Genomic DNA, 27,648 nt, shown 5'->3' with positions numbered 1-27,648 from the left:
CCAAATATGCCAAATACAAAATAAACCCTGAGGTTCCTCCGTAAGAGCCAGGAGCCCCGTCTGTTTTCCTCTGGGCTCTGAAGGGCTATTTCTGGGCCGCGTCCTGCAGGTCTAGACGGAGGACGACATCCGATCCTGCAGCCCAGCGTCAGTTGGACTGCACATGTAGCCCGGTCCGACTCCAGAGGAAATTCTTTGTAGGTTTGAGCCTGTGTGTGTGTGTGTGTGTGTGTGTGTAGGTGTTTCTGAATGGCATTCCAAGGACTTAAGAGGCGTCCACCTGCCACCAAGATCAATAAAAATACCTTCAACTCTTCCCGTAAAAAGAGAAAAACCCACGCCTGGTTTTAATAATGCGGCACATTTTTATCTCAAGTTGATGTAAAACAAAAAAAAGACTTTTATGTAGATGTTAAAAAAGTAGAAGTGAGAAACAATCATTTCAAATATACTGAGTTTTAGTTTCAGCTCAGCCTTTACATTTCTTTACTTTGGTCATTTTCCTGATGGACTGAGCAAAAATGACATTTACCTGTTAAAGATTTTGCTGGCTGCAAGTAAAAACAGTCCTACTGCTGGTCTTTTTGTTAATATTGTTAAACATCTACATCTCTTAGAACAGATGACCCGGTGAATTTATTTAGCCAGTGAGACAGATATTTAACTTTACTGTGTGTGACAGCACATCGTAAAGATGCTAAACTCTCATCCCATGACCTCATATGTTCGTTCTGTATTGTGTTTGTTTACTCTTGCCAATGTAAAAATTCTCATAAATAAAAAGTTTAAAAAGAAAAAAAAGTAGAAGTGAGTGTGTTCCAGTAAGTTTCCAGTGATCTTGAGCACATTGTTTGAATACAGTAGCTCTTCTGTTTGTTTCTTAATGTACAAAAATCCCACAAAAAGACCAAAAAGGATGTAAATCTGAAAAATAACAGCTCACAAATATATAATTTAATTTTAGAAAAGGTTCAGTAACTTCCTGAACAAATGTCACTTAAACAGGAGGAACACAAGTGATGCTCAAGTGAGTATTTCCAGTTTGTGTTCACGGTAGTGAAGGAAAACACAGACAGAGTGACGCTTCGTGCAACAGAAATCAATAATTAGACATAAAGTGTTGATTTAAAAAAGATTTTTATTGCTTCCTGTATCAGAACTGTGCGACCAATCAGAGTCGAGTGTCTGACAAAGCTCTGTGAGAATACTTGTCCGTAGGATCGCTTCATTATCTGTTTTGGTCTTTTCTTGGCGTTTGACGGTAAGAAAAACACATAATGGGACAAAACCACGTTTAACAGGACACAGAAACACAAACACACTCAGTTCAGATGGTTTGTGGTCAATGATGTTTGTGGTAAAGGATGTGCAGTGATTGAGTTTCTCTCTGGCCCCCTCAGTTAGTCCTCCCCAGGCCCAGCTGCCTCTCGGCCACCTCACGGAGTTTGTGCTTCTGGATCTGAGGAGAGAGAGAGAAAATACAAAATCAATATTTTTTTAAATGATCAGCTGATCCACGTCTAAAAATCTGATCACGTTGGGGTTAAACCATCAGATTTCTTTGGACTGTTTGGTTGTTCCTGTATTTCTGTGGGTCATTATCATCTGGTTATCTTATCTTATTCTCTTATTGATCTCTTATTGATACAACAAATTAAATTCTGAGCTGAAACTTACTGGTTATTTTCAGTAGCGATCATTTGATTCATTGTTTAATAAAAAGCAGCAGATCTCCACATTTCTGAAGCAGGAACCAGCAGATTAACATTTTTCCTTGATTAATGACTTAAAGTTGTGGTTGATTAATTGTCTTTTGTTTGACTAATCGATCGTCGTTCCCAACCTTTCTGGGAGAAGCAAACTAAACTGAGACACGGCCCTCATTGATAAGGAGGTGGTGTATTCCTCTTTATCCCCGGCTTCCACAACCAGACTCTGTTCATAATTCTTAATATTTTAGAAGTTTCCTGGCTGACTATCACAGATGAACGCTGGTTTTTAAGGACTTATAAGTATTTTTAACTGATCTAAAGTTCGGCATTACTCGTCGCAGTGAAAGACTCAGACCGTCTTCAGGCTTTGCTGGTTTCACAACACGTTGTCACCTGAACTGAGAAAGTTCAGGTTCAGGAAGTGATTCGGTTCGGGTCCTTTTCGCTCAGAAGATTTGCTCTTTAATGAATCGTTCGCTGAAGTAAAATATCTTTGAGTGTGTTGTCGTTTCACTGGAAGGATTTCACAGCCTTGGACGGACTAATGTGCAGTTGTAACGACAGTTGATTGGATTTCTGTCGTGTCAGAAATGTTTTCTCGGCTGTCTCACAGCTTGACCAGCTCCAGCGTCCACATGTAAAATACCCCTCTGATAGTATTAAAACATGCTGTGCCTGAAACTGTAGTCTTGACTGAGGCTGCTGTGATCAGATGCTGCGTTTAAGAGCAGCCTGCAGAACGATGGAGTCACAATCTGGAATCAGACACATCTACTTGTGGACAAACCCAAAACGTACCCGGCCCTGTTAATACTGAGCGGATTATTATGAGGAAAAGGAACCGAAGGAGTCTTAGATCTGATACGCTGCTGCTGCGGGACAAAGTCCGCCGCCCTTCTGGGTTCCTCTGACGGGACCTGGTGTGCGTGCAGACGGGCTAATAGCTCCCCTTCCCTCCTGTCTGGGGGCGTTCAGGGCAGGCCTGTTCAAACACAGCGCCGCGTCTGTGGTAACTTTAAACGGCGTCCCATGAGAGAAACACAAGAACCAGAGAGTTAATGTCCTTGTGTTGGACTTTATCACAGGCCGTTACAACAGCTGCTAAATATAGATCTGTTTTTCAGTCTGGACGTCTGTCTCACTCTGCTTTGTCTGTCGTTGAAGACCTGCAGCAGCAGATGAGCTCAGCTGAAAGATCCAGGATTTGGGAAATTACCTTTCCGGTAACGGTGAGCGGGTAGCTGGTCACGAAAAGTATGTAGCGAGGAACCTTGAAGTGAGCGATCTGGAGAAAACAAACAGCTAGATGAGCAGAGCTGTTCCAGAAACAAACATGTTTAGCAGGAATGATATCAGACGTCATGACGTGTTAAAAAGGTGGAGGGACAGGTAGAGGTAGCCTCACCTGTCCTTTGCAGTAAGCTTTGATTTCCTCTGGAGCGCAGTCCTCTCCGTCCACCAGCTTAATGCAGGCGCAGACCTCCTCGCCCATACGTTCGTCCTCCACGCCGACCACCTGACAACCACAAGCATCAGTGTAAAGATCCTCTGCAGACACCATCACAACATTCTGCGTCAATAACTATCTGTGTTTTACTTGTGAAAAGTTACGTCTCCTTCTTGCTCCTGGAAAAATCTTTGAGCTAATCTATTAACATTCAGACGTCAGATGTCTTTTACTTCAACTGAACAGTCGATTCTCTCATTTGTGACCATAAACAACTACAAAAGTAAATATTAAAATGACAAACTGGACAGCAGGTGACTCAGAACTAGTTGTTAAAACAGAGTTCACACATTTGTCCATGTGATGTGAGGCGGAGCTGCTGAATCAAACCGGAAATGATCCTCATGCTGGACAAATAGGACACAGCTCTTTAAAGTGGAGTCGTGTCCAATTTGTCAAGGGTACTGATAACTTCTGGTATTGATTAGGAGCCGCTGTTTAACATCACATGGACGCTTTTGGAAAAGTCATTAGTATAATTTTTTAATTACAGTTTTAATATCGACGAGTCAGCATGAAGGTAATGAACTGCTGTTTAAAATAGTGTTTGTATCGATTAGACAGTGATTTACTGAGTCAGCACATTAGAGCAGGAGGATTAATGTATTACGTTTGACTAATTCAGGGACTTTTCCAGATTTTTCTTGATGGTGGGAACCCTCGAGTAAAGACAGAAGAGGAAAAACATCTTGTTTTTAGTGGGGTGGGGGGGGACTTCAGTCTGTCAGCAGTCTGGACAAACAAATTAAAGATTTCACAGCTAAAACTACATTTCTGAGAAGACGACTGCGCTCATGTTGTGAGCTGAGGAAGAAAAGCTGGATGTTCAGCAGCATGTTTGTATAAGAAATGTCTAAGTGTTCACTGTTTAATGCATCTGTACTTCACCAAAATAAAAAAATATTTTAAAAATGATATCTGGATTCTTTGCAGTTTTCAATGTCACACACACACTGTGTTACACAAGTAAAAATAAATGTGACAACTTTCAGATTTTAAAGTATCAAAACTATTCAACGACACATTAGACACATTAATATAATTAATATTACTAGTTTTTCATTTTAAAAAGCCAATACTGGCTTCACCTCACTTCCTGTCAATATCGTTATCTGATAAAAGGCACAAAATTCCCCTTAAATCATTTGATTTTTAACAAATAGAAAATTTTAATTTGATTCAAACTTGATTTAAAAAAAACAACTTATTTTTCTAAATACTTTTGGTAACAATGAAAAATTAAATTTCCCACATCTGTATTTACTTTTTCATTGGAAAGCTAAGTGATGAGTATTGATGGTATTGACTAACTCCTTTCCTCCAGTCAGACCTGTTTTCTCAGCTCCTGCTGTTCCGTCAGCTCACCTGTGCCTCCATGACTTTGGGGTGTGTGTGCAGGAACTGTTCAATCTCAGCCGGGTAAATGTTCTCTCCTCCTCTGATGATCATGTCTTTGATCCTGCCCTCGATCTGGCAGTAGCTGTACGCGTCCATTTTGCCGATGTCTCTGCAGGAAAAGGCTTAAATGTCAGCGACTGGGCTGAACAACAACACCAGCGTTTAGAGTTGATGATTCATCTTCTGCTCACCCTGTTCTGTACCATCTGTCTTTAGTGATGCACTCGTTTGTTTTCTCCTCATTCCTCCAGTACTCCAACATCACACAGTAGCCTCTGATCATGATCTCCCCCTTCATGCCCAGAGGCATCAACTCTCCTGTTGTCGGGTTCACTATTTTAGCCTGTGGAGCAGAATAATCTTTTCTTTTAGCACATAAAGTTATAAACAGTGAAGTATTCAGAACTTTTACTTAATGGATAACTCCAGTATTTTTAAACATGGGCCCTGTTTTTACTTATTTTGGATTTGAATTGACTGGTAAGTACCAAACTTTTGGAAATGGTCCAGTATATCGCCTCAGAAGAGCAAACAAGCTACAATGGCTGTAATGTAATCCTTTGGGGCAATTGTGCCAGACCAAAGTAGGTCCACTAAAAGTGCTTGTTTTTGCAACAGGCTCAGTTTGTTATTCTAAGTGTCTGACAGCATTATGGAAAGGATCCATACAGAGACAGACCTGGATGATCCTTTTTGTTTAACCTGAAACAGCCGTTATATCACTCTCTTCAAAGCCACCAGACTCCATTTACAAAAACAGTAATTTTACCTCACAGAACAACAGGACTTGCTGGTCGACTGCTGCCATGATCGGTTCATTTCTCTGTTATTGTGAGTTATACAAACATTGTGTTGGATCTGAGCGAACCTATTTGAACACCAAAGTCACACAATAACACAAACAAACTAACCGATCTAGACAGCTGTGGACCGGCAGCTCCCGTGTAAAATTACAGTTTTCGCCAATGGAATCTGGTGGTTTCAGGTTTTAAAATACTGGAGTTATCCTTCATGTAAAAGTTAAAGTTCTGCATTCAAAATGTTGTTCAAGACTCCTCCACTTCACACGGAGGTCCTGCTTCACCCTGTCGGGATTCATTTTGCAATAATGACCATCTTGTACTTTATCCCTTACTTTATTTTATTATACTGGGTTATTGTTTCATTCCAATCAAATGTAGTTGAGCTAAGATTTTGGAGAAATACCCGAAAACACTTAAGATTACAGCCTGGAAATTACATTGTTAATTATCATGTAAATACAGAATGCTGATTAAATACTGTACAAAACACTGCAACTACCAAAATAAACATCATAACTAATTTAAATGCAAAATCAACATTGCTGACCCTTTTTCTCTATTCTGTCTTTATAAAAATACTTATAAGCACCCAGTACGTGTTTGTTTTTTACCCTGAATTTACTAAATACTTAAGGTTTTGCCAAATATTCTTACTTCATCAGATAGTAATCATGGTGATGTTACAGGATTTGGTACTGTATGTGCTGCATGTTTGAAGTACCTCTAAGTGGTCCATGACGTAGCCGACGGTCTCAGTCTTCCTCTCCAGGTTGTCCAACGGGGAGGCGCAGAACGTCACCGGGCTGTTCTCCGTGGTGCCGTATCCGATCTGTCAGTCACATGGAGACAGAGTTATGAGCAGAGAGAGGCATGTAGGACATTTACAGACACAGGGAGTTAAAGCATACATGCATATGCACAGTTCACAGCTCAGTGAGGTTTCTGAGTTTTCATCATTTTGTTTTATTTTTCTTGTCCTGGCTTTGCCCACCGTACGAGAGTGGCTCTTAAGTACGACATGAGAGCCAAAGAAGAAGAGAGTCAGCACTGAAAGTATCTTTAGGGTGTTTCTCTCTCTTTGTTGTCCGGGGAGATCTGGACTCAGGTGAACCTGGGAGTGCTCAGTACAATACACAGTGCAGCCAATGAGCTGACAAAATGAATGTGGTTTCCTCCTAGAGTTAATGATCACTAATTATCAATACTGCAATAGTTTTTTTTTAAACAATATCTTTATTGGGCTTTATATTGTGAAATAATTAACAATATACTCAACATAAAACAAACAAAGAGCAACATAGTCCCCCCAAATAAATAAAAGACTGAAAGAATGAAAAAATAAAATAAATAAATATAAACACACAGCAATTCAGCACCACTGTCAAAATTAATTGGCCTTGAAACATCTGAGAAGCTCAGTTAAAGGTGACCATATTCTCTCAAAATCCCCTCCTCTTCCTCTGACAATATAAGTAAGTTGTTCCAGTACAAAATACTGCAATAGTTAATAAAAAAAAAAAAACATAGCTACTCATTACAGCTACTCAAGACACAGTGACGTCTTGCAATCCAAACATTTACAGTGATATAAAATAGAAGAAAAGCTGCAAATATTTGGTCCCATTTCTTCAAAAAATAACTCAAAACTATCATTTCAGCTCTAAACCAAGTATATTCACTGTAGGACTCATCCAAGTGAAACAAAGTGATTTCTCCTTTATGTTTAACTGATGGCTGCAGTTATTCTGAGGATTTTACATTCAGGTGACATTCAAGGTCATAACTAAATGATAGAAATATGAAAAAAAGAATACTGTAACGTTGGGCTGCACAAAGAGGACGTGCGGAGCGTTTCGGAGGAGGACACAGTGAGAACTTTAGCTAGAAAATCAGGGAGGAGACGATATTCCCAATAAAATGTTAGATTTGTTAAGTAAACTCTAGATTCCATGGATCCTGGGTGGGTCCATCCATCTTATAAACGCAGCCACCTGAAGCCAAACCGTCCTCTGACCTGAGCCAGTCAACAAAGTCCGGCTGCACTTTTCCAGACCCTCCCCTTAGTGACTGAAAGCAGGTGTGATGAACAAAGCTTTGTCCTCACACACCCCCCCCCCCAGTGACAGACTCTGAAAAATAACTTAAAGATGCTCTTGCGCCAAAATCCCCTTCACACCGCAGCTTTGACTGGAAATCACCATTACATAATACAGCACTCCATTTCAAAAGAAAGAATGCAAACAAGAATGTAAAGTGCTATTTAAAACTCCTCATTCCTGAGATGATGGAAGTCTCCTTTGCAGTCGTTATGACTTAAAACAGCATCTCGCTTCTTGCCAGCCATCTGGAGACTATTATAGGTTATAAAACAGCTGCACAGGAGTGGCTCCTTTTCCTGCCACCGCAGACTGAAAAACAATAGGGGCGTCTGGGAGCGTGCACGGATCGAACCTGACTTCACGCCACGTTGTTAAACATCCACCTGGGAGCTGCACTCGGCTTTTTATTCGTATGATTTACCTGGACGTGTTTGTCCAGCAGCAAGCTGAGCGTGAGATTATTAGTCCTCAAATTCCAAAAGTGCAGCCAGTGGCAAAGAGTCTTGAGTGGTCACGTGTCGTCTTCCTGCTCATTTAGGGTTAAGTTCTCACCGACACTTGACTTCCTCCTGCAAACCTCTCACTCCATCCCTCCTGGTTTTTTTCCCCCCTCACGTTAATGTTATAAATAGTGCTGTGTGCTCTGCTGACTGGCCATCCTCTGCTCAAAGTGAATGTCTCTCTGCACTGCCCACCTTTGCTCAGTCACTCACCTTTTCACTCCCCTACCCTCTCCGTCTGTTTCTCTCTCAACACACAAACACACTTCACTTCGGCCTTTTTCCCCTTTTCTTCTTCTCTGCTTCTCTCTGAGGCCGTTCACGGGATTCTTCCGCTCGTTCTTGTTCTGCTAAAACGACTGGAGATCCCTCGAGCCAGCGGGCGAACGCACACTGACGAGCTTGTCAGCATGCGTTGTGTGAGCTGGCTGTTGCTGGGGACCTGCCTCCTGGTCCTGGGCCCCGCCGTACAGGGAGCCCCGAGCCAGTGCCCCAGCCTGTGCCACTGCCACGGCGACCTCCAGCACGTCATCTGCGACAGCGTGGGGCTGAAGAAGATCCCTCGGGTGTCGGAGGTCACCCGTTTGGTGAACCTGCAGAGGAACAACCTGGGCATCATCCCCACGGGGGCCTTCAGCGAAAGCAAAGGACTCATCTCTCTGCACATGCAGCACTGCCAGCTGCGAGAGATCGGATCCCACGCCTTCAAGGGGCTCAAGAAGCTAATCTACCTCTACCTGTCCAACAACGAGATCAGCAGCATCAAGCCCAGCGCCTTCGAGGACCTGACCGAGCTCACCTACCTCTACCTAGATGGGAACCAGATCAGCGAACTGTCCAAGGGCATCTTCTCCCCCATGATCAACCTCTTCATTCTGCAGCTCAATGACAACAAGCTCCGGGAGCTCCGGCCGGGGACCTTTGCAGGTGCCAAAGACTTGCGCTGGCTGCACATGAGCGGGAACGAGCTGACGACCCTGCATCCGGGCTCTCTGGACGACGTGGAGAACCTCGCTATTCTTCACCTGGACAGGAACAAGATGTCCACCTATCCCAGCGCGGCAATGAGCAAACTGCGAGTGGTGGAGGAGCTCACGCTGGGGAAGAACCCCATGAGGACCATCCCAGACATCGCCTTCCAGAGCTTTGGCCGCTACATGGAGAAACTATACCTGGACAACATGGGTCTGGAGAAGGTCAGTCCATAGTCTTACTGCATATTTATGTGACAGTTAGTATGATTTTACCATCTGATGCCTCACATGGAGACATTCAAAGCACTGAAAAGGTGCAGCGGCCAAGAAAATCTGTTTTTGGCTAAAAGTTTAAAGGATCTATTAGTTTACCTGCAAGGTAAGATAGATCGTCACATGTCAGCGTATTCTAAAATGTATTCAGCTGCATTCAGATAGAAAGAAAAGGGACATAACAGGGAGCGAACCATTGCAAAAAAAAAAAAAACTGTTTTCACATTCAGATTTCAGAAGAAACCTGCCAAAAGACTTAATTGCAGTGATTTCAATCTTCAGCAGTCGGTAACTTTTGTTTAGTCAAAGCCAGAATGCTGAGTTTATCTCATGAAAAGGCCTCTATGCTGTACTGTGTCCGTCTTAATATTTGTTTTGGTCTGGCAAACCCGTCTCCACTGTATTTCATCTGCATATTTACATGTGCAGGGTCCTTGTCGGGAGTCAAATAACTTTAAATATATATTTAGTATATTGTCATGAAGATAGTTTTGGTTGTATTTGTATTTGTGTGTTTTGATTTACTGTTCAAACAGAATTTGCTGGTTTCAGCTTCTCAAATGAGAGGATTTTCAGCTTCTCTCTGTTTTATGTGACTGTAAATTGAGTCTTAATTTAATCTTAACAACTTTTGGATTAAATAAAACAAGACATGCGAGGACGTCATGTTGAGCTCCAGGAAACATTTATCACTTTAACCTTAGTATTTCTTTTGTCTATAAAATGCTAGTGTTAATAATGATATTATTATTATGACACTGAAGCCGAAGCCTTACTAGATATCCAGGCTCCACTTTACATGAGTCCTTAAACATGAATACTAAAGCCTGGCTGCTTCATCTTCACCTCGTGGATGTTAATCTTCATCAGTGGCACTTTGAGGATGATGATGTTCAGATATCAGACATCCATTCAGTATGAATCTATACAGTATAGCCTCTATGCTACACCACACCACTTCTCAGACATTCCTGAGTGCACATTTGCTTCATACTTGAGGTTAATCCAATATTTGAGAGAACCTGTGCCACAGTATGAAGGCATCCCAGAGGGGAAAACTGTAAAATAACAACCTTCTCACGCTGGGACTGAGTGAGAGCCAGGTGGAAACAGCAGGAGACGGCCAGCGAGATTGAACCGTTTTCCAGCCAAACGCAGGTATTTTTAGAGTGTTTTTGTTTGCTGGACTTTGGCCAAGCATGTCCGAGTCTAATTATTACACAAGTGTTATTTTCAGCTAGGTGTGTTTTCTACTTTCACTGGGAAGGTCTTGTAAACAGGTCAGGAGGGGTTAGGAGACAGGTAAATAGAGGCAGGGTGTTCCACAGTGCATGAAGAGGAGTATTTTTAGCTTGCCATCGCCCCGGTTGAATGGACAATTGGGCCCTTTGCGAGCCTTCCTGGCAGAGGAGCGGCCCAAAGAGGGAGACGACAGAGAGAGCGAAAACACCTCGGCCATGCTGGAAGTCATTCATCTTCCATTGCTTCAAAATACTCGGCTACTTGTCGCTCTACAGTGGAAATTTCCAAACAGCCTCATCTCCTCCAGACTGGCATGAAACAACCCTTCAAAGTCCTGCTCCTCTCCCATCCACCCTCCTCTTCCACCCGGGTGACACACAACTTGACACGGCGTAGACGGGTTCATCTAGCACCTCTCTGAAGCTTTTAGCACCCTCGCAGATGCACATGAAGTAGAGACGAAAAAAGGAGGGCAGCGACTGTCAGTGTTGACAGAAGTGCTGGTGCAGAAGGAAGGATGAGAGGAGGCTTTCATGCCAGAGGAACACTGGTGAGATTCCCTCACTCCGCATCTGTCGGCCCCCTGACAGGCACAGGGATGGATGTTGGTGGTGGCTCAGCATGCCCACACGGGTGTGACGTCTTAATCACTGTGTGCAGCGTGTGGAGAATTACTCCCCCAAATTACTCCTGATGCCATCGCGGTGTGAGATTAGTAGAGGTGTCAGAACATAGTCGGGATATAAAACCCAGTATTTAGACAGCATCTGGGCACATTTCTGATTCTTATATATACAGAAAGATATAAAATATCCCTCCAGAGCACAAACTATTATCAGACTTTGTATAAACTGATGAAAAAGAAGCCACAATTAAAGAAAATTGAGGATGCAACACATTGAGAATTGTTGACAGGTCAATGGTGAATGCAGCTATTCACCAAAAATACTAAACACCAACATGTACGTTCTGCCTTTTTCTAGTTCTCTGATGGTGCGTTTACCGGCGTGACAGCCGTGAAGTCGCTGCACCTGGACAACAACAAGCTACGGTTCCTTCCCAAAAGCCTCGAGTTTGGCACCATCACCAACTTCACCCTCTCCAACAACCCCTGGGGCTGCACATGCCAGCTGGCTCCACTGCGCAGGTAAGACATTCACCTAGGCACTGTGCTGACATGTTGGCTAAATACAAAGTATAATGAGGCTAAATTAAATGTACCCTGCTCTGTTTTTGACCTGTAGCAGCGCTGTGGGTCCCTGTTTTGCTGAGACATAACATCAGCTTGTCTACTTTGTTGTCTGACACCAAACGGCCCGCACAAACTCCTCTCCATCTTTTGGTTTGCACCCGCAGGTGGATGGACTCTAGCCGCAATCGTCCAGACGCAGTTTGTGCTTCTCCACCTCAGCAGAAAGGCAAGCAGGTCAGAGACAGCACCGCCTTCAGTGGCTGCAGAGTGAAGCCGAGGAGAGCCAAAAAAGGGCACATGTCACTGAACATGCAGCAGAACAGGTATCTGCCACAGACGAATCCTGAATCAGATCCTTTTCCTATTTCCTAAAGCTAAGCGGGCTGCAGCTTCATATTTAGCATCAGTCATCTAACTCACTGCAAAAAGGCACATTTCCAAAGTTGCTGAACTCCTTAAATTGTTGTAAACATCATTGAGGACATGACAGCTCTGGATTGGCCCCTGGTGGCTATAGCTCATAACCCCACCCCTCTCCAAACTAAAAAAAAATTCAATCAAAGTACATATTTTTCTGATGAGTTTAGTTTAAATTAAGTAATTTGATGCTGTTGACAGCCAGCTCTAAGCCCTGACTGGGGTGAGTCTGTGCAGTAGACGTGGCTCCTGGAACTGGACAGATTCTGGCTCCAAATGACGTTGCCAGCACAAGATGGCCACACTCGATATTTTGGCTTCATCTTTGTACAGAAGGAGGAAGCAGAGACCCTTCGGCCGTCTTTATATCCAATCTGTGTCGTTGCCAAAGACAGAAATCTTCAAAACCTCTAAAATGGTGCCGAATCTGAATCTATTAAATCTGTGATATTTGAGCAAAAGCACTTTTTACCTGCTGTTTTTAAAGTTTTACTGTTGACGACCACCTGAATAAGTAACACTTGGCCTTTATATAAAAGTTAATTGAGTCCTCGCCCTTAAATTTCAACGTTTTCAAATGACGCCCTCACTGATCACTACCTTTGCAAATAGCTGAGGTGCAGCTTTGTTTCTCACTACGGCCTCTATTTAAGTCCTAAATCAAACCCCTCCTGTGACGGTCTGGTGTGACGGTTTTCAGCTGGAACTCTGGATTAAGACGTTACCACATGAGGTTTAAGGGTGTTTTGGAGTGGCCCAGAGTTGGCTTTGCATGATTTTGTTTTTCACTCCTCTCTTCCTGACCGCAGAACTCTCCGTCCTCCCCTCTGTCCCTGTCTGAACTTTTCCATGTTGGCCCTGGGGTCCAGTACACCGAGTCCAGGTCATGGGGTCTCTGGTTTGAGGGCAGATTGTTTGATTTGGCTGCTGATTTTGTGTCTTTTCCACAGGAGGAGCTGAGGAGGAGCCTGTCCAGGTGACCGGCTACACATGCAACTAAAGCAATGCTATCTCATTCTACTTCAAGACTGTCCATCTATTCATCTGCCAAATGTTGTCAGTAGTGTAACCGCAGACAAGAACAGCCATACGTATACATGCTCTCTGTCTGTCTCCCTCACACCCAAAACACATGAAGAATTTATATCAAAGAAGAAGACTTAAGTATGACGTGGAAATGTACAGCCGTCAGGTAACCACCAAAGCAAAGGATGCATTCCAGTAAATGAGAGCTACAAAAAGCATAAAGGACAGACGTGTTGTCTTTTCCCGGCGTGTCAGCGCCTCAGAAAACAGGATAAACAGTCAGAGATGGTGTTTCAGTGTCTGGATTAGCATGAAAATAATGTCAAGTCAAACCAGATGAGCTCAAAGACGATGTTTGACATTTTGGGAAACAAAGCTTGATGCCACTCTGATAGCTGCTCACTAATTAACAAGATCTTGTTTGTTAATTATAACCTAGAGAAAACGGATGTGATAAGAAGCGAGTAAGTGTATTTCCCAAACTGTCAAACGATATTCTTTTGAAGATGCATTATTTTTGGGGGCCACAGCTGCCGATTTAGCAACATCAGCGTTCACTCAGAGCCGTGTTTGTGTCCGCCTGGTGAATATGAGTCCAATATTCGCTCTCTTTTCAGCTCTGTTTTTAGTTTCCACCGACTACAAACATCAGGCTCTTTAGCGGCTAAATGCTCCGCTCTGTGCCGGCAGCAGCTGGAAACAAGTCTAATGAGAGCGTTGACAGTGAACCAAAACAGTAAAGCTTCAGGCAGGAAAAGCAAAACAAGCTGGGAAAAAAAGAAAACAGGCTCAACAGAGCTGCAGAGTCGACTGATGATTCTTTATACGTTTGTCGCTACAAATGAAGCCTTTCACATCCCATCATTGATCTGTTATTGATAGAAATAAATACTGATTAGTTCAGCTTTAAGATTCTGGGAACAAAACGTCTAAAATAGATGATGCTTCTTTACGTTTGGGGAAAAAAAACAACAAGATCATCCTCTTAGATTTCTACGTTGTGATGCCAGTTTTACTCCCTCACTGACTGGGACGACACGCAGGACAGTTAAAGCGACCACAGACGTTTAGAACACAGTGAGACTCTGAGGATGTGGCTGAGCTGAATATGTGTAGCCAAGCTGTATTGATCTTCTCTGTATGAAGGAAATTTAAGATCCCACAGACCTGTAAAACTGGACTTAGTTCATTGTTGCTATGAACGGACACAATGAGAGCTCAAGAAAGAGTCTGAGAAGATGTTACAGAAGGTCATTGTGTCTTTACTTTAAGTGCAAATTATTTGTATCGTACTTAACGTTTACTTAACACTTCGCTTACAAACTGAGAGGAAAAAGTGAACCAACGGTGAGGGTTGACTTTATGCATGTCTTATGTCTATCCAGTATCTTTACATTTCCTGGACTTTTGGAAGTGCTAACAAGTGCTCACATCCAATAAACCTTTCACAACATGAAACCGACTGTTTGTCTATCTGTCTGTGTAACAAAGCTTTATTGTAAATTCACTCTTTTTGAATCTAATGGATGTTTTTCTGAGGATTTGTCTCCCCCCACTGTGTCAAAGCTGAACTGCATCACAGTCACATTTATTTGGTGAGACAGATTTCATTCTTATATAATCTAGATCAGAAACTCTTTCAAAGTTTTTAAGGAGCCAATTTGTGCATGAATGAAGACATTTCTTTCTGCCATAGTAATACCAATAATAATAATAATAATCTTGAGCAGGTAAACCAGCCATCTCTAAGAGATATAAGTTTGATTAATCACAGCTTTGTTTTACACACAAGCTAATAAACACATCATTTATAAATGAGACCAAATAAATGAATTTAGTCAGATTTCACAGGATCTCATTGTTGTTATTTCCTCTCAAAAGGAAAGAAAATGCACATTTATATGTCAGACTAAATAAGTGCATCAGTTAACAGCGCTGGTTTTCCCCTCATCAGGAACAAGATGCACATTCTACATACTTGATATGAGACAGTGAACAGGAGCTTATCTGCAGAACGACGGCTGCAGAAACCGTTAAGCGTAACGGAAAGTTAGTAGAAATATTTAGCTCCCTCATTTGGCGCAAGAGTGCAGACATTTATTTTAAATAAAAGACTTTAAAAGGAATTCTGGAACAGTGTTTGGCAACCCAAATAAAATCTGCTCTCTGGGAATGACCCTAACCCTAACCCTCTAGAATAAATGTTTAAAAACAGTAAAACATTAGTTATATTTGTAAAAGCCACTCACTGTTATTCCCTTGATGCCCATTACTGAAGTGACCTTCTTCACGATTTCCGGAGGACAAGGAGAACCGGCCATGATGCCTACAGGACGAACACAAGGAAGAACATGTATCCTGTGAAATCAGCACTACTACAGGATCCATTATGGAAACGTTCTCAGACAATATAACTAAATATCAGCAGGAAAAAAGGAAGCAATCAATCATTAAACAGACGACAGATAATGTTGCGCCTGTCTAAAAAGCTAAATCTTTATCTCACCCAACTCAATTGATGACAAGTCGTGTTTATCCAAGTCCGGCTGGTTGATCATATCAACGTACATGGTGGGGGTGCCGTAGATGACGGTGCACCTGGGAGGGAAAAGTTGGCAAACGTTAAATAAATCAGGCTATGAATGATTTGATATGTGAACAAACTTTCAGAACATAGACAGGAATAAAACTGTAAAGTCTGGTGTATTTAAGTTCTGGCTCAGACTGTGAGGACAAAAACTCTTTAAAGATACAAGACAAGAAAGAAACAGACAAAGTGCAGTGAGTTTTTCTTCTTTCCAGTCTGAAAAATAGCTCAACTTCTCAGGCTGAAGGCTGTAGATCCCTACGCTGTAATCCTAAAAGGCCAACATGACTTTAAAACATTCACAATGTTTGGAAAGACATAAAAGGCTAAAAGCTGTTCTCCTTCATAATGAGTCTATTCTCTTTGTCCCTGAGCAACAAGACAACATGTGATATCTGATCCCACTCAGGAAGTGTCCATCTGATCCTGGGAGCCGTCACTAATGCTCACCAGGCGTCTCACTGAGCCGCACATCATGTCTGAACCTTTGACTCCGACTACGCAAACATGCTGAAGCACATTTGCTCTCATCACATGTCCTGATGCATCTTTTTTTTCTTTTTTTATGTGCACTGTATGTTTGCACTCTGAGGTCCAACTATTCCAACATGTAAGCCTAAAGAAATGTGAGCCGTGTGAAAACAGGTCTGCACTGCTGCTTCAAACTCCCTGCAGCCAACAGCAGCTTACCACTCAACTCCTTCAGATTTGTCTTTTCAATTTGAAATAAGCTTTAATCACACAGTAACCTCTTTATTACCTTCGTATCACAGAGCGCCAAGGTACAATGCAGCCCCTGAATTAATGGGGATTATATTGTAAGCACATTTAATCCTTTGTCACAGGGTATTAAAGCCATTAGGAGCTGCCTTGCACAGGTTTCAGAAGGTCTCATTTTCAGATCATATTTGTCCATTGTGGCGTTACCTTTCACTCTCTATAGCTGCGATGTTGGCTTTCCCGTTGTACCCAGCGGAGGGAAAGACCAGGGAGACGCCATGTGCCGCCATACACATCCCACCGCCCACAGAGCCGAAGCAGTGGTACAGAGGCACCGGCAGGCAGATACGAGTGTTTGGCTGCGGGATGAAATCAGGAGATAAAAAGGTTTGGGGAATCAGTTGTGTCATGAAAGCTGTGTAGATTCAGTCCACGGCCAAAAGTTCATACGTTTCCTATTTCAGACGGCAGTGAGCTTCCAGCTCTGTGGCAACAGTTTGAGTTCGTCTCTTTCCTGTTAAAACATAAACCAAGTTTTGGGTAGAAGAAAGTTATTCATGCATTTGTGTGTGTGTGTGTGTGTCTGCAGCTAATCTCAAAAAACGCTGGACTGATCCTGCCTGACTCCTCTCTCTCGCCTCATGTAGTCTGTTCAGGCCACATTTTGGCCTTTATCATAGAATAAAAACTAACCTGCAGAGAAAAGTGAGGCCTTGTTTTGATAATATCTATTGATCCACTAAAGTTACGTACGATACGACACCAATAAATCTACGTGTGTCTGATCGTCACCATCACTGTTCAACAGGTTCAGACGTCTCCAGCCTGCAATTACACACAGCAGGAGACCAAAGGTGGTAATAAACAAAGACTAAAACAAAAAAAACAGAAGGAAATGTCTGGTAAAGTGGTTAGTTTAGGTTATGGTTAGATTTAGGTCAGGTTATGGTCAGTTTATGGTTAGGCATAGCAGAGACCTGAAGAATACTTCGACTTCTCTAGTCTGTCTGAGGCTCTCAGCTCCACTGCTTCCTACTGAAGGTATAAATCTTAGTCCACTAATCATTAGTCTATTTCAGTGGCTGATTGATACACATTTGTGCTCCAGTGGGTATTTGGGGCAGCAGGCTGGTGTGTGTGGAATAAACTACAGTGTTTGTGTCAGTGAGGCTCTTGATGTGTTTTTTTAAATAGTTTTTGGACAACAATGGAGCTCTGTGGCTCAGAGGAAGGAGGTATATCAGGCTTTGATACACACTCGGTACTCGTTTTCATATAAACTCAGTGTTAGTTTTGGTTAAAAGACGCTGACTGGTCAGAGGAGGTTCTAAGGTGTCGGCTCAGGCTCACCCTCCAGGAGTATCCCATCCTTTTGCCAATAAAGAAGGAATTGTTGACGATGTTGTGATGAGACAAGGTGGCGCCCTTTGGAGCTCCGGTCGTGCCCTGGAAACAGATATTAGAAGTAAATTACGGTAGTTAGAGAGAAAATGATCACCACAGTATGTCAAGGTTACTCTGACAGGCTTCTTTTTATTGATCTCTAAACCGCTGACAGTCAGTGATCTTTGAGCAGAAGTATAGAAACTGAATATGAATCATCTAGATTCAAATGTAAAATTGCTCTGCAGGAATAATTGCATTCAAAGTTAAATAAACAAATTGAAGTTATTCAAGTGGAGCAAATATAAATGAACATGTGAATGAACACACACCTGAAAAAGAGGATTTCTCTGTGTGCTGTCGTGTAAAAACAGATAAACTTAATTTCTAATGAGTCAAACATTAATTTTCTGTAGTTGTTAACCAGAGAGGTAAACACAGTATATTGTAACGAATGTATCCAGAGGGAAGAGTTACTAGGAATTAACTGCTTCTGCTATTTAGTTCTTGATTCACTGTTTTTTCTCAGGGCCAGAAGATGACGTCCTCTGATTGTTTGTTTTGTCTGAGCAACGGTTCAAAACCCCCAAAATATTCTGATTTGAAGGACGTAAAACAGAGAAAAGCAGCAAATCCTCACAATGGAAGAACAAGTGCATGCTGCTTGATACTATTTGCAGACGTGTATGTTGGAAAGAAGATATTTTATGTTTAATGCAACCTGCCTTTAAGCCAAACCAGGATGTTTTCCTGAATGTAACAAAGTAGTTTTACTGATTATAATCAGAGAATTAATTAATCATCAAAATAGTTGCTGATTAATTCTCTGTGCATCGACAAACTTGCCATTATCTGTGTTTTGAATGTGTTTATATTAATATCTGGTCGAACATGATGTCAGTGTGTAACCTGCTCATGTAACACAAAAAACAGGAAACTTTGACCACACAGTGATAAAAACTAACGTAAGACCAATTCATAACCAATTAACTCCAAACTGTGTCAATGTTTTAAGAATATAAGTGAACTTAAACTATGGGCTCAACGCGAGGCAAAGAGGACTTTTACCAGTATCTACAGATTCACCACTTCTTTTTGCAGGAAATAGGGAGCATTGATTCAGTTGAACCCTCAAGAATAACACAGATACTTATTGATGCAAATAACTTAAAAAACTCTAAAGCCATTGTAGGCAAACTATATAAGGGTCTCACTTCAATGAACAAAAACTCAACTGTCTATATAAAGCAACGTTGGGGAAAAGAAATTAACATATTAGCAGAAGAAGAATGGCATCAAGTCTGGTTAACCCAGTGTTCCACCACCAACTCCTTCTTTTTGTTGGAAAAATCTGATCCCCTACCAAAAATCCAAATCAAGTGGATCCCTGTGTGGATTGGCCTCAGCAGACCATGCTCATGTCCACATATTCAGCCTTTGTGGAGAGGAGTGGGGCATTTAATATCAGAGACTCTGGACTTGAAACCAGACTTTTCTTTTGCGTTCCTCTACCTGGGTAAAATCCCCAGTGACCTCTGTAAAAGTGACAAATACCTCCTGAAGATCTTTAGGGCTGCGAGCAAGAAAGTGATAACAAAGTGCTGGCTTCAGAGGTTACCCCCCACCACTGCCCTTCTTATTAATATAATCAACTCCATCCGCTCAATGGAAAAGATGACATTCTCACTTCGACTCCAGAAGGAGAAGGGGGATAAATACTGGGGGAAATGGGACTACTGTAACCATATAGACTCTTAGCAATCACATCTTTGGTTCTCTATGTGAAATTTTTCTGGGAAAACACAGAAAACACTGCTGTTTATTGCAAATAAATAAATAAATAAATAAAAAGTAAAAAAAAAAAAAAAATAGAATATAATATAATAGAATAAATAGAATATAAGTGAACATTTCTGTCACAGGACCATCGTCTGAACCTCTTGTTAAGAATATGCAGCACTTTTTTGCCTGTTTGGTCCAAAAAAAGCTAAGGTGCCGTAATCCAGTGTTCTGATATCATAATAATAAAAACAACAGGACATCCAGCTGAACAAACCTGCCACACCTTCAACACTCCAGATAAGGGACTCAAATGATAAACACCTTCGCAGGGCTCTGAGAGATCCCTTAAGGTCAGCAAGAGTTATGCAACAGTTACCGAAGTGAACTGGATATTTATCGGGTCGTCAAAGCAGAGCTTCTTCTGCAGGTCCTGGAGCTGCTGGACGTGCCGGCTGCTGCCTGCCTGCATCACGTCTTCAAAATGGTGCATTCCTGGTTGTCGACTGTCCAGAACGATCACAGAGCGGAGGTCTGGGAGTCTGAGGGGGGGAAACCGAACAAGCAGAAAAATGTGGGTCGAGCTTTGTATCCAATAAGCTCAGTAATATTAGGAAGCACTGACTGAAAGTCTCGGGGGCCTGACTGTCCCTTTTGTGAATTAGTTTCTGGAACAACAATGAACGACACGTGTAGACGCACGCCTGTAGCTGGAACATTTCACACACTGAGGTCAGGAGTTTAAATTGTCCCAGCGTGGTATCACACACTCAAAGACATTTTTCATATGCCTCCAAAAACTAACAAACACTAAAGGCACAGTCTCACCAGCATTTAAACCCAATGGAACAAGTTAACCTGCTGACCGCTGACCAATAGCAAGCTGTCCTTTGAGGGGACGGAGAGCCATGAGGTCCAAACTGAGAGCGACAGGAGATTATTAGCTCTGGTGTACCATTAACTTCTACCTCCCCAAGAGGACAACAGTTTCCAGGAAGGAGTCAAGGGCACAAATATGTTTTATTGTCCATTCAGCAGCTGAGCTAAAGAGATTACAAGCCACACTTATCGTTTTACCTCTTTGAATCTATGACTTTTTAATGACCTACAACACATTTTTTATGTAATGTGAGGCAATGAATCCATACTAGAAGTGATTATTACACTGTACAAACAGAAGAAACCTCTTTATATTTGAATGATTTAATGCTTTGGAGTCATTACCTCACATTACTTTACATGATTAGGCTTCCGAGATAAAGATATATAACTAAGTTATAAGAAATAAATAAAACAGATAGTTTCCTTAAAAATATTAATATAAAATACATGAAGCAATAAAATCCAGTATAAAAAGGTGTGTCCCATTTATCCAGTTTAGTGAAACTTTTTGATATTGATCACTGGATTCACTGCGTCACTTTACATGGCAGCTAGTGGAAAAAAGCCATTCTTTTTTATTATAATATTTATGTAAAATAATAAATTACATATTAGCAAGATGTGCTGCAAGAAATTAATTTAGTACAATTTTTAAATCATATTTTTCAGTCAGCATGAAGCTACTGAATGATGGCTTATGATGATTGTTTTTGTGTCTCTACGTCCCCACAGGACTGTAAACTATAAACTCTTCTCAGGCTGTTTAAACAATTCAAAGACATGATTTCGGCGTCTCGAGCAGACATGAGATATTTGGTGATATTTGTACTCGTGTTTTGCAGAACGTCATATCATAAACATACAGAATACTGAGAATTTAAGACCAGGGGCGACGACAGGTGAGCACCACGTGGCCGTACCTGGCACTCTTGATGTCTCCTGGGCTACACGACTCGATCTCTGGACAGATCTGTCTCAGCATGTCACAGTACATCTGAGTCTTGAACTGCGTGGGGCACACGACAGCCTTACAGCCAACCTGTGACAAGAGGAGAAGAGGGCTCACCTTCCTGTGACACAGTCTCAGCGTGCTACAACCCGAAAACCATGTTTGTCAAAGTCACCCACCAATCGCAGAGCGAACTCGGCCTCCTGCAGTTGGTACGCTGGGTTCACAGACACCTGTGGATGGTAAAACCATAAAGATGTTCATGATGATAGAATCTAAAGGTTGACAGAGTTTAAATTGGAGGAGACCCAAGGAAAGGGCAATGTACATCAAGAACAAACAGCTGATGAGAATTTGCCGCTGAGAATGGCTGTTTTCATTGAATTTTAAAGGGTTACTTCTGCATTTTTAAACCTGGGCCCCTATTTCTACATATTTAGGGGCTGATTTGGTCTATTTATAGGATTTATTGACAACAAGAGAGCTGGGACTCGCTTCTGTGTTAAATTAAAGGAACTTTATACCATAACCTGATCTTCTAAGCATGTATGAAAGCATAACTGTACTAAATAAAACCTCCTGAGTGCAGGCACAGTTTCTCTAACACTGTTTTTGCCTCCTTGACATTGCAGCACGGCTTCCACTCACCAATATGATGCCAGCTTTGGCTGTGGCGAACTGGAACAGGATCCATTCATAAGTGTTGGGCCCCCACATGCCGAGCCGGTCTCCTTTCTCCAGTCCCAGCGCCAACAGCCCAGCTGCAGCTTGATCCACCTGCAGAAATCACGGAGACTTAAGCAGGGCCAACAGGAACAATATTTACATTTACACCACTTCATACTTCTACAACAGCACCTAGGAGCGTCCAGTGTTAGGACCCCTCTGGGCAGAGATTCCCAAACACTGGTTCGCACCACAATTCTCCACATTATTTTTAGGAAGTGTTGATTTCCAGGCCTGAGGAATGTTTGTTTGGTATTTTGATTTCTGCTCACAAGGTGCTGGTTATGTCCTGCTCCCCCCAAATACAGCAGTGGATTGATCTGGCAAGTGATATTCATGTTATGTCGTCTTGTCCTCGCCTCCAGACAGATGTGTTCATTAAATTCTGACCGCTTTGAATGAATAACCTTGTAATGTTGTTTTATTCTACCAAATCTCATTGATTTTTATTTAATTTCCCCTCCAAATATCTCCCTGATTTACTGTCTTGTTGCTCTTATGTGCAAACTTCAAAATGAAGAATTTCAAAAAGTATATAATGCTTAGGAAAATAAATGTGTAACAGTGGTGTTGATCTACATTATTTTGTTATAACTTTATCTTAAAATCACTGTTATGCTACAAAACACGAAAACATCTATAATGCAATAAGTGCTTTTATAACAGCTCTCAATTACACCTCAGCGTACGCCGAGCTCAGAGAAGTGTAGGCACAGTGAAAAAAAAGGTTTATCTTATCTTAAAACAGTAATATTCAGCAATATGCATGTAAAAAAATCATTAAACCATTAATCTATAATGAGGGAAATCTATAATGTGAGAAAAAGAACATTGATTTCACAGTTTAGACGTGTTATACGACAGCTGCTATCACTGCGGTGGGTTAACGACATCAATCTGTGACTGAGTTTGTCTCCATGTGACGTATCTCTCCACGGTCACTGGGTGAAAGTTCACACAGTGAGCAGGTCTGAACATGCATTGCACCATAAAACGGTAAAAGGGTTTATGAATAACTCCTGTTTATGAATAGGTATAACATGTAACGTGTATTTTCTTAAGATGGGGGGGGGTTGTGCTGAAGGTCCACCGGTCTGTGTGCATTATGGAATGACAATTGTGCAACATGATTAAAAATAAAGTTGGGGTTTGGACTTTATCTGCCCTGAGCGGATCCTAAACCACCTGGGCAGGACGTCCAAGGAAAGCCTATGTGTGACAAATGCTGATATAACCTAACAAAGCCGATAAACAATGTCTGAGGAAAGCTGGACTTAGAAAACCTGTTCGCCTGTAAAGCTTTGTGAAAGAAAACATACTATGACAATGTGTGAAAAACTAATGCAATGCAGTGAATGTTTTTTCACTATTAACACTGTTAGCTCTGACAGGACTGGTAGCTCTGTTAGGACTGTTAACGCCTTCACATTGTTGGATTTCTTTTACAGAAAGAACTGTGATCTCAGTGGAGATGCTGGGATCTTGTTTATGCTGTCATGTTACTTTGGTTGGAGGGGCTGGAGGTGGGCACACTGACTGGGTGCTTACTGTAAAAAACACTCACATCCTGCTGAAACTGTGCAAAGGTCTTGCGGACTCCGTCTTCTAGGAACACCATGGCCTCTCTGTCTGGGTTGTGCTCCACAGTCTTCAGCAGGGTCTCTGCTACTGTAGAGTGGAGCAAAGATGAGGAGGACGTGCCATGGGTGTAGCTGGTAGTCAGGGTTGGGATATTGGGTGGAGAGTCCACATGAACGCCACTGCAGGGAAACATGAGTTAGAGGATGTTATCAGATCCTGGCAACATAACTATGGGCATAAATCATAATAAGAACAGCAAAGAATACCTGAGAAAGGATACTACAGTCCAGTTACATGAAAGCTAGTTCCTATAGGAATATACCACTTTGAATTGTGGAGTACCTCAAGGCTCTATACTGGGTCCCCTTCTATTCCCATTTTTACATGCTTCCACATGGCCAAAAAAACACATTATGGTTTTTTTCACAGATATGCTGATGACACACAACTTCTTAAATCTGTCAAGCCAGGAACCACCAGAATTCTTAAAAAGTAATTTAACACCTAAGGGTGAAAACCCGTGTTTCACTGACCACGCTGGGTGTGCTGATGCTGATTTCACTGTGTCCTGGAGTACTGCTGAACATCACTGCTGCAAGGTGAGGTGGTTTCAGGATGGAAGTTTTATGGGGAGTTAAATTATTCTTTGAGAAGAATGGTCTGACTGACATCAAATGTTTGCGCACAAGTTATCAGTTAATTAACCAAACGGTAGATCAATGGATTCTTGTTCAGCTAGCGAGTCATTTATGAGTACAAACCTCCTCAGCCAAACAGTAGAAGCATGAGCCGCACAAATGATCTGGCACGTAGAAAGTAATAACTTAAAAAATGTTGGGGCTTATCCAGAACTCCCATGGTGCATTTAGGCAAAAACATCCAATCAGTGAGCTTAAAATTCTGTCAAGAGCACAGCTAATGGTGAGTAGAAGCCAAAAATCAGGCTTAAATAAATTAACCTTTTTTTCACAGCTGCAACAACAAAGCATTTTCTTACATCCTGCTCTGATTCATGCCACTAACTAGATTCTTCACCATCTCAACAGCGGCACAGGCTCATGTGTATTATAATATTTAGAGCTGTCCGCCACGCCAAACTAACATATAAACATGATTGCTACATTATCCAGGAGAGTCCTGTGTGTCTAAGCTAAGCTACACTGAGGATATTGTTGAAGGAGATGGTAACTGGCAATAACTGATGGCATAAAATGGCAAAATCTGCATGTAGTGAAGTGACCACAAACCATCTAACAAACAGTGAACCTCTTGGAGATCCCCCGGGGAGCCCTGAGGCAGCTGTCCGCTCTGCCTTCCTGTCAATCCAACCTTGTGTTTATCTGACTCACAACAGAGCCTGAATGAGTTCATGCGACTGCAACGTCTCCCCCAAATTTCAAGTCTATCTCTACTGCCAAGGGCCAAATAAAGGCGAACGAAAAGTAAATCTATGTTAATTACAAGTTGGAGACCTACTAATGCAAAAATACAGATGTATTATAAGCAAATTTCTGTTTTTATGAGGGGTCACAGGCCAAAATGTGTTGGAAAATCAGGACAACAACCCTGTAGAGTGAAGTCGGCACAAACGATCATCTCACACCTCATGTTCAGCTCACAGCTTCAGGCTGCAGCGACAATAACGCTTCACACCGCTGATCATTTGTTCTTGAAAATCCACATATTGATTAGGAGACAGTGGCATAGCTGGTTAGCTGGCTATTGTTGTTAAACATGCTGTGAAATTATATAACTCTCTGTCAACTGTACGCGGTGTTATTTACGATGAATCTTGCTGGCATAACGTTAGCTTTCTGGCTAACAGCTGAGCCGAGGAGATCTATGAACTAGAAACATCTCCTGTTGCCACATTGTGTCTATGATCCATCTTATTTCCTGTACAAGTGAGCAACATTTCCATTGCATAAGAACATTAGCAGAAGGCAAAGCTGGTCCAGTTATTAGTCAGGTTTTACCGGGGAAAGTGAGTTGTGAAAAACTGGTTGCAAAACGCATGAACATATAAACGAATGGTCCTAATGTCTGTCTTTGGTAAGTGACATTGGTGCCATTACTTCCTGATGATGGACCCTTAACCCTCAAATAAAATCCAAGTACCTCAAAGTAAATACATTTTTTCACTAAATGTTTTTACTTATTTCCACCACCGACTTTCTGCTGTTGCACCAGAAACAATCAATGATTTTATTTGTCTTTACAGTTACTGTGTTGGATAAAACTCAGCGCTTCCAGTGGATTCATTCATTGTTTAAGGCGCCACAATGATGCAGGTAGGGGTGGGGTGGACACATTAGTCTGAACATCTGCACAATACAGTGCGGTTAAACAACCGAGTATTGAGTAGTGTTTTTATGTTGGGTTTTCTTCTAGCATATCGGACTGTAAAACACCACACTGGCTTTTCTTTTGTCTCCTGGCTGTAGAAGCCCATTTGTGCTTATGTGATGAAAAAAACAAGATCTAGTTAGGCATCATGACGAGAGTCTTTCTCAAAATAGTGAAAGGAAGTTTCTCATTATTTTGAGACACTAAGACATTATTTTGTGGAAGTTTCTCATTATTTTGAGACACTAAGACATTATTTTGTGGAAGTTTCTCATTATTTTGAGACACTAAGACATTATTTTGTGGAAGTTTCTCATTATTTTGAGATACAAAATCATATTAAGAAAGTTTCCCACTAAGACATTGTTTTGAGATACAAAGTGATTATTTTGAGGTTTCTCATTATGATGACTTGTGAACTTTTTTTGTCATCGTATTGGCGGGAGTGGTCTTCCATACCTCCCCCTACTCCGGCCCTTCAGAGCAGCAGTTTTTACTGTGAAATAACTCAAACCTAACATTTCCCGGATCCAAACATCAGAAGAATGATTATTTTATGCAGATCCTGGTCCTGGTCGAGATTGTGCATTAATACTAAATAGGATGCAGTTTTACAGTTAATGCAACTATATGACCTGCATAAGTTGACTCGGTGGTTTTGTTGCATAACCAGAAGTTCCCGACAAACACACATGAACATTTACGACAGATGAGGAAATTCCTTTAAATACATGTTCGTCTATGCAGGTATGTCAGCTTTAGTTTAAAGTGAAAGTAAACCTGACTGTGATATCATTCATTAGAATAACACTTTAATATAAATAGAGATATGTGTGTGTGTGGGGGGGGGGGACTCACCGGCTGGATGCAGGTAATCTCGGACATGTCCAGGCTCTGAGAGAAAGCTTTAAAGAAAAAACACAGCTGTTCCGAAGAGTCCGGGAGCCAAACACAATCTTGGGGATCATTGTGTGCAGCTGCAGCTCACCGCGCCCCTCTGCACCGCACAGCTCAACTTTAAACCACCGATGAGCCTGTTTTCTGCCTCAGTAAACACGGACCCTCCTCTGCACCCTGAGCTGGACCCTGAGCTGCACCCTGAGCTGCACCCTGAGCTGGACCCTGAGCTGGGAAGCAGTCTTGAAGCACCGCTGGCTGTTTGCAGCTCCTTGCTCGGACCTTGATCCGTCACCAGCTCGCTGCCTCAGACCTCCAGTCCGGTCCTGCTGGTGGATTCATGCTCTGCAGGGTCAGATTCATGTTAAATGACCGATACAGACACTCTTCTCTACCGTGGAACAAGAACTCAGATGCTTCAGTTAAATCCTGCAAAAGTACTGATGTTGCAGTAAAAAAAAAAGTCACTAACTTTGCAGATAAACGCTTTTCTCTGGACCGTAAGGGGATGAAATGTTGTAATCTGCAAACCAAAGCTGTCAGGCAAACAGTTGAGTAAAAACTACAATATTTACCTCTGAGATGTGGTGTTAAGTATAAAGTTGCATACAATAGAAATATTGAAGTACAGGAACACTTAGTTACTTACCTTGAT

The 27,648-nt window shown here is 41.9% G+C and overlaps 2 protein-coding genes across 2 annotated transcripts; one reads left to right on the top strand and one right to left on the bottom strand.

Moving 5' to 3' along the window:
• Positions 1–1,120: 1,120 nt before the first annotated feature.
• Positions 1,121–27,212, bottom strand: acsf2 (acyl-CoA synthetase family member 2). The gene is made up of 16 exons (XM_070851704.1): positions 26,955–27,212; positions 23,734–23,929; positions 22,092–22,220; positions 21,623–21,676; positions 21,415–21,533; positions 19,992–20,154; positions 17,801–17,896; positions 16,658–16,809; positions 15,650–15,741; positions 15,393–15,469; positions 6,142–6,249; positions 4,809–4,960; positions 4,585–4,726; positions 3,118–3,228; positions 2,929–2,997; positions 1,121–1,459 (listed from the first exon to the last, which is right to left on the bottom strand). The coding sequence occupies exons 1-16, from the start codon at positions 27,062–27,064 to the stop codon at positions 1,397–1,399; spliced, it is 1,833 nt and encodes a 610-aa protein (XP_070707805.1). The 5' UTR covers positions 27,065–27,212; the 3' UTR covers positions 1,121–1,396.
• On the top strand, positions 8,430–13,112 carry chad (chondroadherin). The gene is made up of 4 exons (XM_070852455.1): positions 8,430–9,215; positions 11,492–11,655; positions 11,865–12,023; positions 13,068–13,112. The coding sequence occupies exons 1-4, from the start codon at positions 8,430–8,432 to the stop codon at positions 13,075–13,077; spliced, it is 1,119 nt and encodes a 372-aa protein (XP_070708556.1). The 3' UTR covers positions 13,078–13,112.
• Positions 27,213–27,648: the final 436 nt, after the last annotated feature.

The sequence above is a fragment of the Pempheris klunzingeri genome, chromosome 20 (assembly GCF_042242105.1).
Source record: "Pempheris klunzingeri isolate RE-2024b chromosome 20, fPemKlu1.hap1, whole genome shotgun sequence".
Taxonomy (NCBI): Eukaryota; Metazoa; Chordata; class Actinopteri; order Acropomatiformes; family Pempheridae; genus Pempheris; species Pempheris klunzingeri.
Note: the sequence above shows the minus strand (reverse complement) of the source record. Positions and strands in the feature narration are given on the sequence as shown.